Source organism: Xenopus tropicalis, chromosome 4 (genome assembly GCF_000004195.4).
Source record: "Xenopus tropicalis strain Nigerian chromosome 4, UCB_Xtro_10.0, whole genome shotgun sequence".
Classification (NCBI taxonomy): domain Eukaryota; kingdom Metazoa; phylum Chordata; class Amphibia; order Anura; family Pipidae; genus Xenopus; species Xenopus tropicalis.
The window spans coordinates 126,995,169-127,006,149 of NC_030680.2; the positions used below are offsets into that span (position 1 = coordinate 126,995,169).

The 10,981-nt window shown below is 42.0% G+C and overlaps 1 protein-coding gene across 2 annotated transcripts in view; it reads left to right on the forward strand.

Moving 5' to 3' along the window:
- The window catches only part of gnai2 (guanine nucleotide binding protein (G protein), alpha inhibiting activity polypeptide 2), a 48,897-nt gene extending 38,140 nt beyond the window's left edge, over positions 1-10,757 (forward strand). The window contains 5 exon segments of one of the 2 annotated variants that reach the window (NM_203919.1): positions 2,736-2,864; positions 4,269-4,398; positions 6,320-6,473; positions 6,641-6,838; positions 8,125-9,342. In NM_203919.1, coding sequence (NP_989250.1) covers positions 2,736-2,864; positions 4,269-4,398; positions 6,320-6,473; positions 6,641-6,831 — 604 coding nt within the window. In that variant the 3' untranslated portion in view covers positions 6,832-6,838; positions 8,125-9,342. 2 annotated transcript variants of the gene reach the window in all.
- The last annotated feature ends 224 nt before the right edge of the window (positions 10,758-10,981 follow it).

Consider the following 10,981-nt stretch of genomic DNA (forward strand, 5'->3'; position numbering starts at 1 on the left):
TAAATATAAAACAAACCTTAATGAAAATATTCAACTTCACCCCCCCCCCCTCCATGATGCAATGGAATACACTGTATTTGCATACTCTCTATGCTTTATATATACACAGCATGGCAGCATGGAAAAATACTCACACTTGTCCTCTTTCTACCTGTTGTAAAATCTCAGTTTATGTTTCTACAATTACCCTCGTTAGCCAATGAAACAATGAAAGCCCTTGTAAATCATTTGCTTGTCTTGCTGGGAAATTCTACCCTGAATCCTGCACTGAGTTTGATGTTTTCTTTGATGTCTGGTAATTTACAATTCTACTCTTTGTTGTGTCAAATACTTCAGCATCACATGTAGAGGGGGCAGTGACTTGATAAATACAATGAAAGACAGCGTGCAGTGTGCCACTGAGATATTCCCAATGTTTATGTATCAGTAGGAAGGGTTATCAGAGGACATTTGCCCCCATAAGTTATTAAAGTTATTTTAAAGGAGAATTTATAAACCTTCCCTAAAAGGACCCAGAGTAAGTCTAGTAGTCGCAGCTATGATTTTATTTAGAGTAAATTAAAGGGAAACTATACCCCCAAACAATGTAGGTCTCTATAAAAATATATTGCATAAACAAGCTCATGTAAAACCCTGCTTCATCTAAGTAAACCATTTGCATTAAAATATACTTTTTAGTAGTATGTGCTATTGGATAATCCTAAATAGAAAATTGCCATTGTAAGAATTAAGGGCCGCCCCCTGGGATCATACAATTCACACAAACAAGCCAAGGCACACATACATGCTAGGCCCCATCAGCCAATTAATGGGCAGAGTTCTGCCTTTTACTCCCACACTACTTCCTGTTACAGTCAGAGCTGCATTATTTCCTGTCAGCTGATCCCTGAGGGAGCACACAGCCCATCACTAAATGGTGGCTCAAGGGAAAGGATGGGCAATATTTACTGATATCTGTTGGTTAAGTATTAATTCTGGGAGTATAGTTTTCCTTTAAGTATGGTGAATCACTCTTAATAACATCCACTCTTACCCATAAGAACTGATCTTCTAATAGAGGTATTCCTGCTTGATACCCTTTCAGAGCTATTATGGACTTTGCAGATGCTGACATGCGTGCAACCAAAAGCTGCTAATACACAAGCAGATATGACAAAACGGTTAATAATTTCCCCCAACTTGTGTGACTGTTCTTGTAGCCACTCTTTTTTGTTTGGTAAGAATGGCATAGAAAAGAATAGTCATGGTTGTGTTCTTTGGCTGTCCCCAAATAGTGTGTCACTGAGAATGATGCCTAAAGTGGCCTAAATGAGAACACGTGTGTGGCATAACTGCTCTGATCCAGTTGTTTGGAATTCAACAACTGGATTGCATAGGGCAATGGAAGTACATACTCCCTAGTCAGCTGTGAATCCCCTATATATGGAGCTCTTTCAGAATCTCAGTCTAAGGGAAACTTTAGAGCAGTGATCCCCAACCAGTGGCTCATAGGCAACATGCTGCTCACCAACCCACTGGATGTGCTCCCAGGAGCCTTGAAGCAAGTGTTTATTTTTGAATTCCTGGCTTGAAGGCAAGTTTTAGTTACATAAAAACCATGTGTCTGCCAAACAGAGACTCCTGTAGGCTGCCAGTATGCATATGGCCTACCAACAGCCAATCACAGCCCAAATTTGGCACCCCCAGGACATTCTTCCATGCTTGTGTTGCTCTCAATTTTTTTTTTATATTTGAATGTGGCTCATTGGTAAAAAGGGTTGGGAACCCTGCTTTAGAGCTACAGGAGAGTTCTAGGCAGCTGCTAATATTGCTCCCATGATCCCCAAGGTCTTATTTGCAGATTACATAAGTACTTAAATAATATTTTCCAGCTTCATTTGTAAGAAAGTCAGATAGCAGCTGCGTAATTCCCTCATTAGAACCCCTAACGAGAGTAAATCGGTATTAATTAGCAAGATAGTAAGTGATTGGCTCATTGGGGACTTTGATGCTCTGATGCAAATGGTTTTCCCAGTTGAACACCAAACAAGTTGGGACCTGGACTGGTACCTGCTGACTCCTCTTAACCTGCTTAGGGACTGTACTGCCAGAACCTCGTCAGGCACTGATGGCCCCAGAGAACATCGCTCTAATTATTTCCTTAAGTGTTTACACACAGTACCTTAGCACTTGTGTACAACTATATTATTTACTGAGGCATCTACACTATCCAATGCACACTTTACATTTGCCTACATAAGTGAAACACTTATTCATCATTCAAACCAAACAGGCTGAGCCCACTTAGTATCCAAGCTCTTGTCCCATAGGCTGAACAGATGGATCCCCTGTGAGGGGCCATACACAATCCACTAGTTTGGGACAACAGCTGTAATCAAATCAAAGCAGAAGGAATTGAAGAGCTGCAGATCCTCTTCACTTCATTGGCAGATAATGGTCTGCAGTCTGACCTATAGCCATAGTACAGGGATATTGGCCAGGTCCTTTGGGCCACCATACACGTACAGATTCTATCCGTAACCATATGGCCAACCTAAGGCCTTGTTCAGACTGATTCCTGTCAAAGGAAAAATGGATTTACAATTACAGTACATAACTAGTGGAATGTAGTGGGGCCCCAAAAAAGTCTGGGTCCCTACTGCTCTCCAGTAAATTTTTAAATGTATATGCCTGTATGGGCTACTCTCAGTGCTTATTAATCGTATGAACAAGTTGCCATTTTCTTCCCTACACAGTTATCTGAATGATCTGGAGCGCATTGCTCGGTCTGATTATGTTCCTACTCAGCAAGATGTTCTCAGGACACGAGTGAAAACTACTGGAATCGTGGAGACACACTTCACCTTTAAAGACCTGCACTTCAAGTATGTAGATTTAGTACTTATCTGAACCATTCATAAACTTTGTGGAGGAAAAATGAAATTGTAAAAAAACCCACACTCTAAGGGCTCTTGCACACGGGGAGAATAGTCGCCCGCGACAAAACTCCCTGTTCGCGGGCGACTAATCTCCCCGAGTTGCCTTCCCCTGCCATCCCACCGGCGAAAATGTAAGTCGCCGGTGGGATGGCACACGCGTCGGCGCGATTTCGCGCAAATCGCCGAAAAAGCCTCGCGAGGCGACTAATCTCCCCGTGTGCCAGAGCCCTAAAGGTGACCATCTGTCGCACGAAAGATCGTTAAATCTGCCACTAACCTTCAGGGCTGAAACGGCAGATAAGGAGGTAGAAACAATAGGATTTCTACCTCCTGCCGATTCAGCCCAGAAGGCAGATTTTGATCAAGCGCCTTCTATGGTGCCCGATCAAAATCTTTTAACCAGCCCGATCGGCGAGTCGACCGTTATCAGCAGCCACCTGCGATATCGGTCAACTCGCCGACTTGCCATACACGCACCGAATATCGTACAGAACGAAGTTTCGTACAATATAATCGGTGTGTGTATGGCCAGCTTAAGGGCAAGGTCACACTGGGCAGATTGTCAGCTATGAGTCTCGCTGTTCACATTACATTTTATTGCTTCATTTTTGTCCTCCTTATAATCGGGCTTTTCCCCGTTCACTCCTGAACCCCTTTTAAAGGGGCGGTTCACCTTTAAGTTAACTTTTAGTATGTTATAGAAGGGCTAATTCAAAGCAACTAGTCTTCATTTTTTTTTTTATATATAGTTTTTTAATTATTTGCTGCCTTTTTCTGTCTTTCTTCCATCTTTCTAATGGGGTCACTGACCCCAGCAGCCAAAAGATGATTGCTCTGTGAGGCTACGGTTTTATTGTTATTGTTACTACTTATTACTTATTTTTCTGTCTAGGTCTTCTCCTTTTCATATACTAGTGTTTCATAGAAATCACTCCCTGGTTGTTAAGGTTTAATTTGAACCATAGCAACCAGATAACTTCTGAAATTCCAGACTGAAGAGTTGCTGAACAAAAATTGAAATATTTAAAAAAAAAAAAAACCACACAAATAATTTGCAATTGGTCTTCATTTTTATTATCTCAGAATATACTATGATATGTGACTATAGTGACCAACCCCTCTAACTGGGTACTTGTTGACAGTAGTCACATATCATCTGCCCCTGTTGCTTATAAATAAAAATCTGCAACCTTGTGGATTGTGTGTGCAAAGCAGCTGCACCTTCATCACCAGAATAATAACATGTGACAGCATTGTTACTGATTATGTAGGCCCCTAAAAGACTATTAGGAAATGATAATTGCACAGTAAAGTAAGAAACTGGAGCAAGACTGTCCTTGATTTTTCCAGAATGTTTGATGTCGGGGGACAGCGTTCTGAGCGAAAGAAATGGATCCACTGCTTTGAGGGAGTGACTGCAATTATATTTTGCGTGGCGCTCAGTGCCTACGACCTGGTGTTGGCAGAGGATGAAGAGATGGTAAGAATAACTTTTGTGGTCTTTTATTATAGACTTCAAAGTACTCTACATGCATGTAGTACTTAAATGGTGAGACACTAAACATAAAGGCTTATTGATTGGAGTGAGGAAAGAAGCAAAGTGCACTTATTAAAAAGTAGCTTAGAATTACATTTTCTTTTTGGTGTATGTGTATGTATATATATATATATATATAATATAACTCACGGCATAGGTAGCTCAGAATTAAGTTCTTTATTCGGACATTATGTCCAAATAAAGAACTTAATTCTGAGCTACCTATGCCGTGAGTGCTTTCTGGAGAACTATATGTATTTTGTGGGTCAGCACCCGGCCGTTGTTTTAATTGGTGAGTGCAGATAGTGGGACATTGTGTGTGTGTATGTATGTATGTATGTATGTGTGTGTATGTATACAGTGGCTTGCAAAAGTATTCGGCCCCCTTGAACTTTTCCACATTTTGTCACATTACAGCCACAAACATGAATCAATTTTATTGGAATTCCACGTGAAAGACCGATACAAAGTGGTGTACACGTGAGAAGTGGAACAAAAATCATACATGATTCCAAACATTTTTTACAAATAAATAACTGCAAAGTGGGGTGTGCGTAATTATTCAGCCCCCTGAGTCAATACTTTGTAGAACCACCTTTTGCTGCAATTCCAGCTGCCAGGCTTTTAGGGTATGTCTCTACCAGCTTTGCACATCTACAGACTGAAATCCTTGCCCTTTCTTCTTTGCAAAACAGCTCCAGCTCAGTCAGATTAGATGGACAGCGTTTGTGAATAGCAGTTTTCAGATCTTGCCACAGATTCTCGATTCTCCGCCCCAGTCTCAAGTCTTTTGCAGACTCCAAGAGGTTTTCTTCCAAGATTGCCCTGTATTTGGCTCCCTGTCCCTGCTGAAGAGAAGCCCCCCCAGAGCATGATGCTGCCACCACCAAATTTGACAGTGGGGATGGTGTGTTCAGAGTGATGTGCAGTGTTAGTTTTCCGCCACACATAGCGTTTTGCATTTTGGCCCAAAAGTTCCATTTTGGTCTCATCTGACCAGAGCACCTTCTTCCACATGTTTGCTGTGTCCCCCACATGGCTTGTGGCAAACTGCAAACGGGACTTCTTATGATTTTCTGTTAACAATGGCTTTCTTCTTGCCACTCTTCCATAAAGGCCAACTTTGTGCAGTGCACGACTAATAGTTGTCCTATGGACAGATGCCCCCACCTGAGCTGTAGATCTCTGCAGCTCCCCCAGAGTCACCATGGGCCTCTTGGCTGCATTTCTGATCAGCGCTCTCCTTGTTCGGCCTGTGAGTTTAGGTGGACGGCCTTGTCTTGGTAGGTTTACAGTTGTGCCATACTCCTTCCATTTCTGAATGATCGCTTGAACAGTGCTCCGTGGGATGTTCAAGGCTTTGGAAATCTTTTTGTAGCCTAAGCCTGCTTTAAATTTCTCAATAACTTTATCCCTGACCTGTCTGGTGTGTTCTTTGGACTTTATGGTGTTGTTGCTCCCAATATTCTCTTAGACAACCTCTGAGGCCGTCACAGAGCAGCTGTATTTGTACTGACATTAGATTACACACAGGTGCACTCTATTTAGTCATTAGCACTCATCAGGCAATGTCTATGGGCAACTGACTGCACTCAGACCAAAGGGGGCTGAATAATTACGCACACCCCACTTTGCAGTTATTTATTTTTAAAAAAATGTTTGGAATCATGTATGATTTTCGTTCCACTTCTCACGTGTACGCCACTTTGTATTGGTCTTTCACGTGGAATTCCAATAAAATTGATTCATGTTTGTGGCTGTAATGTGACAAAATGTGGAAAAGTTCAAGGGGGCCGAATACTTTTGCAAGCCACTGTATGTGTGTATATATATATTTATATTTATTCGCACTTTCACCTTCCAGAATCGGATGCACGAGAGCATGAAATTATTTGACAGTATCTGTAACAACAAATGGTTCACCGAGACATCCATCATCCTCTTCCTCAACAAAAAGGATCTCTTTGAGGAGAAGATCACCCGCAGCCCTCTCAGTATCTGCTTCCCTGAGTACTCTGGTTAGTGGCAGAGAAGCTCCAATTTTTCCTTGTTTTCCATTTGTGGTTTCTTGTCCTTTCTCTCACTTATTTTATTTCTCTCCCTATTTCCCTTTATATTTCCCCCTCTCCTCCCTGTTTTGTGTTTTGCCACTTTCATCACATTTTTTCTTTTATCCCCCCCCCAGGTGCCAATCAGTACGACGAAGCTGCTAGTTACATCCAGACTAAGTTTGAGGATTTAAACAAGAGGCGTGACACAAAGGAGATATACACACATTTCACATGTGCCACCGACACAAAAAATGTACAGTTTGTGTTTGATGCTGTGACGGACGTGATCATCAAGAACAACCTGAAGGACTGTGGCCTTTTCTAACCAACAGGTAAAGGGCACCCCCATTCTGGGCATGTCTATATGTCAGGGCCACTCCTGCCGTGGTGAGACCCTTACCTCAGGCAGTGAGCGCCAGTTACTAGGGGAGGCAAAAAGCCGCTTCTGGCAACTTGTAAGTGTTGAATTTTCATTTTCTGGCAATGTGGCCCCCTCTGGACCCACTCCGACACTAAAGCTGACAGCACGGAGCAGGAAAGATGGGGCAGCATTGGGGCTGTTGTCTCAGGCAGAAGCAGCCCCAGAATTGCCACTGCTATATGTAATGTCCTATTTGTCACCCACCAAACAGCTGCAGGCACTAACAGGACTGACTTGTACAGACATTTTGCAGCAGATTATATAATAATATTTTTTTTTTTATTTAATTTTTTGCGTATTTGTTCAGTAGCGCTGCAAGTGTGGAATTCTGGGTCCAATTTACTCTAGCAACCAGGCAGTGGTTTGAATGAGAGTCTGGAAGATGAATAGGAGAGTTTTTGAATAGAAAGATATATATAATAAAAAGTAACGGCAGTACAATTTTATTGTGTACTGGCTGCCAGGGCCAGTGACTCTAACCAACCAAACTGCAAGCAGGAAAACACAGAAGAGTAATGCAAATCATTTAAAACCTATAATCAATTGAAAAATTGCTAGAAAGAAGCAGCCATCCTAAAAAGTAAAAGTCAACTTGTGAAGAAGTGAACTACCCTTTTAAATAAGCTGTTTGTCTCTATATTAACTTGAATATAGGTGGGCCTAGTTTCAGCAGCTTTTCAGATGGTCTTCATTTCTTTATATGTTTTATTTTTGAAGTATCGTTATGCTGGCTCCAATCTGCTGCTGAAGATACTGTCTGGATGTTGGGGTCACTGACCCTGTGACTTCAAAGCTTTAGTTTTCTTGTTATTCAAGAAATTTTGCCTATTCATCTTCCAAGCAACTGTCTAATTGATAGGGTAATGAGGCCTTAGCAACCAGTTTACATAAATGATCTAAAAACAGTTGCAGATGTTCTACTTTTCACTACTCAAAGATATTTTTAAGGGTTGCAAGGTTTGAAAAAGTGTAACTTCATAAAATTTGTCAACGGTAAATTATTCTTTTATATAAAAGTATTGAGTGGAACATATTGGAAATATCTCCTATGAAAGGGTTAATAGCAAACTGCTGCAAAACTTGCCCTTTAAAGTGCGTCTCTTTGCTGAGCATGACCCCAAGGTACTGTAAGGATTAACCCTCAAGGTGTAGGATTCTAACCAGCGTTGTGCTTCTCTCTATTTTGTGCCTCCGCAGGGCCGAGCCATTGATGTGTGCGGGTTGGGGAGGGAAGCACCTTCCAGGCGTCTGTGGATTTTACAGTTTTTATCCCAAGTTTGTTGCATTTTGTAATTTTACCTTTCTCCTGCTGGATCAAAGTGTGCTGAATGGAGCAATGCTCTTTCAAAAGCTGTGCTTCTCAGGCCGTGCTGGACAGTGTACAGTTCATACCAATTTTCACTTTTTATAAACCTGGAACATTGCCTGTGCTGCCAGGGGAAAGCATTTTGGAAGCCTCCCCGTGTCTTTAAGGAAGTCCAAGGCCATCCTGAATCATTCCTGGATCCCACAAGCAGTTGCTATTTCCCTGGGGGGCACTTCATGTCTGTTCTGGATACCCCCCCGTACCCTTTAAACCAAGGGCTGTTTTGGACCGTTTCATGTTGCATATAAAAAGCACCAGCCTCTGATTTCTGATGCATCTTTGTGCACGTGCATGCAAGTGGTAATGGTGATTTATTCCCTCCTTGGTCACAAAGACTTCACATCTGCAGGCCCAACCAGCTGCAATGGATCAACCCATTCTGTAGTTACAGCTCCCCTGCTAGTTGGGCCTTCAGTAGTCCAGTACAAAAAGCCTTTGGCCACCAGCATTCCTACCTTCATAACATTCTTCTTGATTACTGACTGCCAGAATAGACCCAGCTCAGGGTTTGTTGCCTGCGGCAGTGGACTCCTTACATTTTTTGTTTTGCCCAAATGCTACATGAAAGAGCAGAGAAGGTGCAGTACTGGCAATGAAGGATTAACCCTTCCCTGCTGATTCACATTCCTTTTTAAAATCTTACTAAAGAAAGAAACCATGAAATGCAAATGATAACTAGAATAATTAGCTGGGGGTGGAGCCTTCTACCTGGGGAAAGTTGGGGGGCGGGGGGGGGGGGGGTGGAAGGTCCCCCCAGAAGGTTTCCACCAGTAGCTTTTTGTGCCTTTGGCTGATCTGTGTGTTTTTATATTTTATTTTGTTTTATTAATTATTGTAACTTTAGCTCAGTAAAAACCTCATTAATATTATGCTCTTTATTAACCCTTTCTTCTTCCTCAACCTCATTATTTCCTACTTCTTCTCTTTCTCAGTTCTCCTTCCATAGCCTCTAAATACCCCTAAGGCTCCACTCTCTCTCTTTCTCTCCTCTCCGATAAGCACTTCCCCCCCGCCAACATAAACTGATTTTGTGGCAGCAAAGGAGTTAACATTGTCCCATTGTGTCCCTGTATTGTTATCGTGGACCGCACTGTTTCTAAAGATGTGGGAAACTTTATTTTTATTAGTTTAAATTATTTTTGTAACAATGAAGATGTAATACTGAGCTCCGCTTACTGTCCCCTCCGAGTGAGAAACCCCATTTGATTTGGCAGGTCCTAAATGAAAGATAGTGGCGAGGGGGCAATGGCAGGTCCGTGGTCCTCACCCATCCAAAATATTCCACAGGCCTTACCTTTCCCATCACTGGGTAGTTATTCCTGCAGAGAGCGGCTGCATAATCCCCAGCCTCAGTACGGCAATGGCACAGACAGTTGGTGTGACTTGGGATTTTAACGGGGTTATTTATTAAAAGACACTTCATTTGCCCTGAAGCAGTAACCCATAGCAACCAATCAGCAGGTAGAATTTACAGGTCACCTGTTTAAAAGCAAACATCTTATTGGTTGCCATTGGTTACTGCTCCTGGGCAAACATAGGGCCTTTTATTAAATATGGGGGTTAAAGTTGTAGCTCTCTGCAACAAAATCTCATAAATAGAATTAGTTTGCATTAATGTATTTAGTGACTGATTTCGCAGCCTGATTTGGCTGTAATTATTCTGGCCTTTACTGTTCCGAATGTCACTCCCTATGTCACCAGATTAATACACGGAGTTTGTCTCTTTATAAAGTTAAAGGGCACATAACCATCAACGCTACTTAAAGACCAAATACAATGGCCCTCCATGGCACATACACCTAATAAGCACAGCAGCAGCAGCAGCAAATCTCAGGCAGTGCAAATGGCACATAGAATTGTATTTATATTATATTTATATATGACACCTAATGATCCCGTCCATGTGGGGAAGCCTTGCACAGACAGAGGAGGTGCCGCCATCCCATCACTCTCAATACAATAAGGAGCTTTAAGTGTCTGTGGCTTTTTTATTCTGTTATTAGTCTGTGTATCACAAACCTTAAAAAAAAAATATACAAATAAAATCTACTGTTTACATGCTCTAAAATATCAAAAAAAAGGATACATAGTTCCTTTTAACTCTTAAATTGTCTTAAGAGCGACGCCCTATGAATTTTTTTGGATGGTTGAGAGAGCTTGGGAAACGCACACAGACAGGGAACAACAGGGAGACCAAACAGAGCAAAGGTGACACATATCCATGGGAACAGTGCCCAGAGAGGAACAGCAGGTAGACTTGCCTTTGTTAAGCCAATCATTCCCAGATTAGGTCGGTGGGAAGGAACGAGCTTAGCCTTCGTCCTGTTGTGATGGGTGGCGCCTGTTAGAAACTGCTTTTTAACTCCCTCGCAAGGACCGCAGCCTGTATCTTTTTTTTTTTTTTCTCACTAGTTTTTTTTTCTCTAAAATTGTTCACTTTTTAAATAATAAAATGTAGAAATTGGCTCTGTTTGTGTTTTTGTGTGTTTTTCCTTGTCGGTCGGTTCCTTCTCCCATCTGCACCAATGTCAGTATGGGAATAGGATTCCTCATCTGCTACTATCATCTCTCTTTGTATGTAGTACTATTGATTATACTCAGCTCCAGGCCCGGACTGGCAATCTGTGGATTCTGGCAAATGCCAGAGGGGCTGCTGTAAGATGCCATAGACACTCACTATTTATTGGG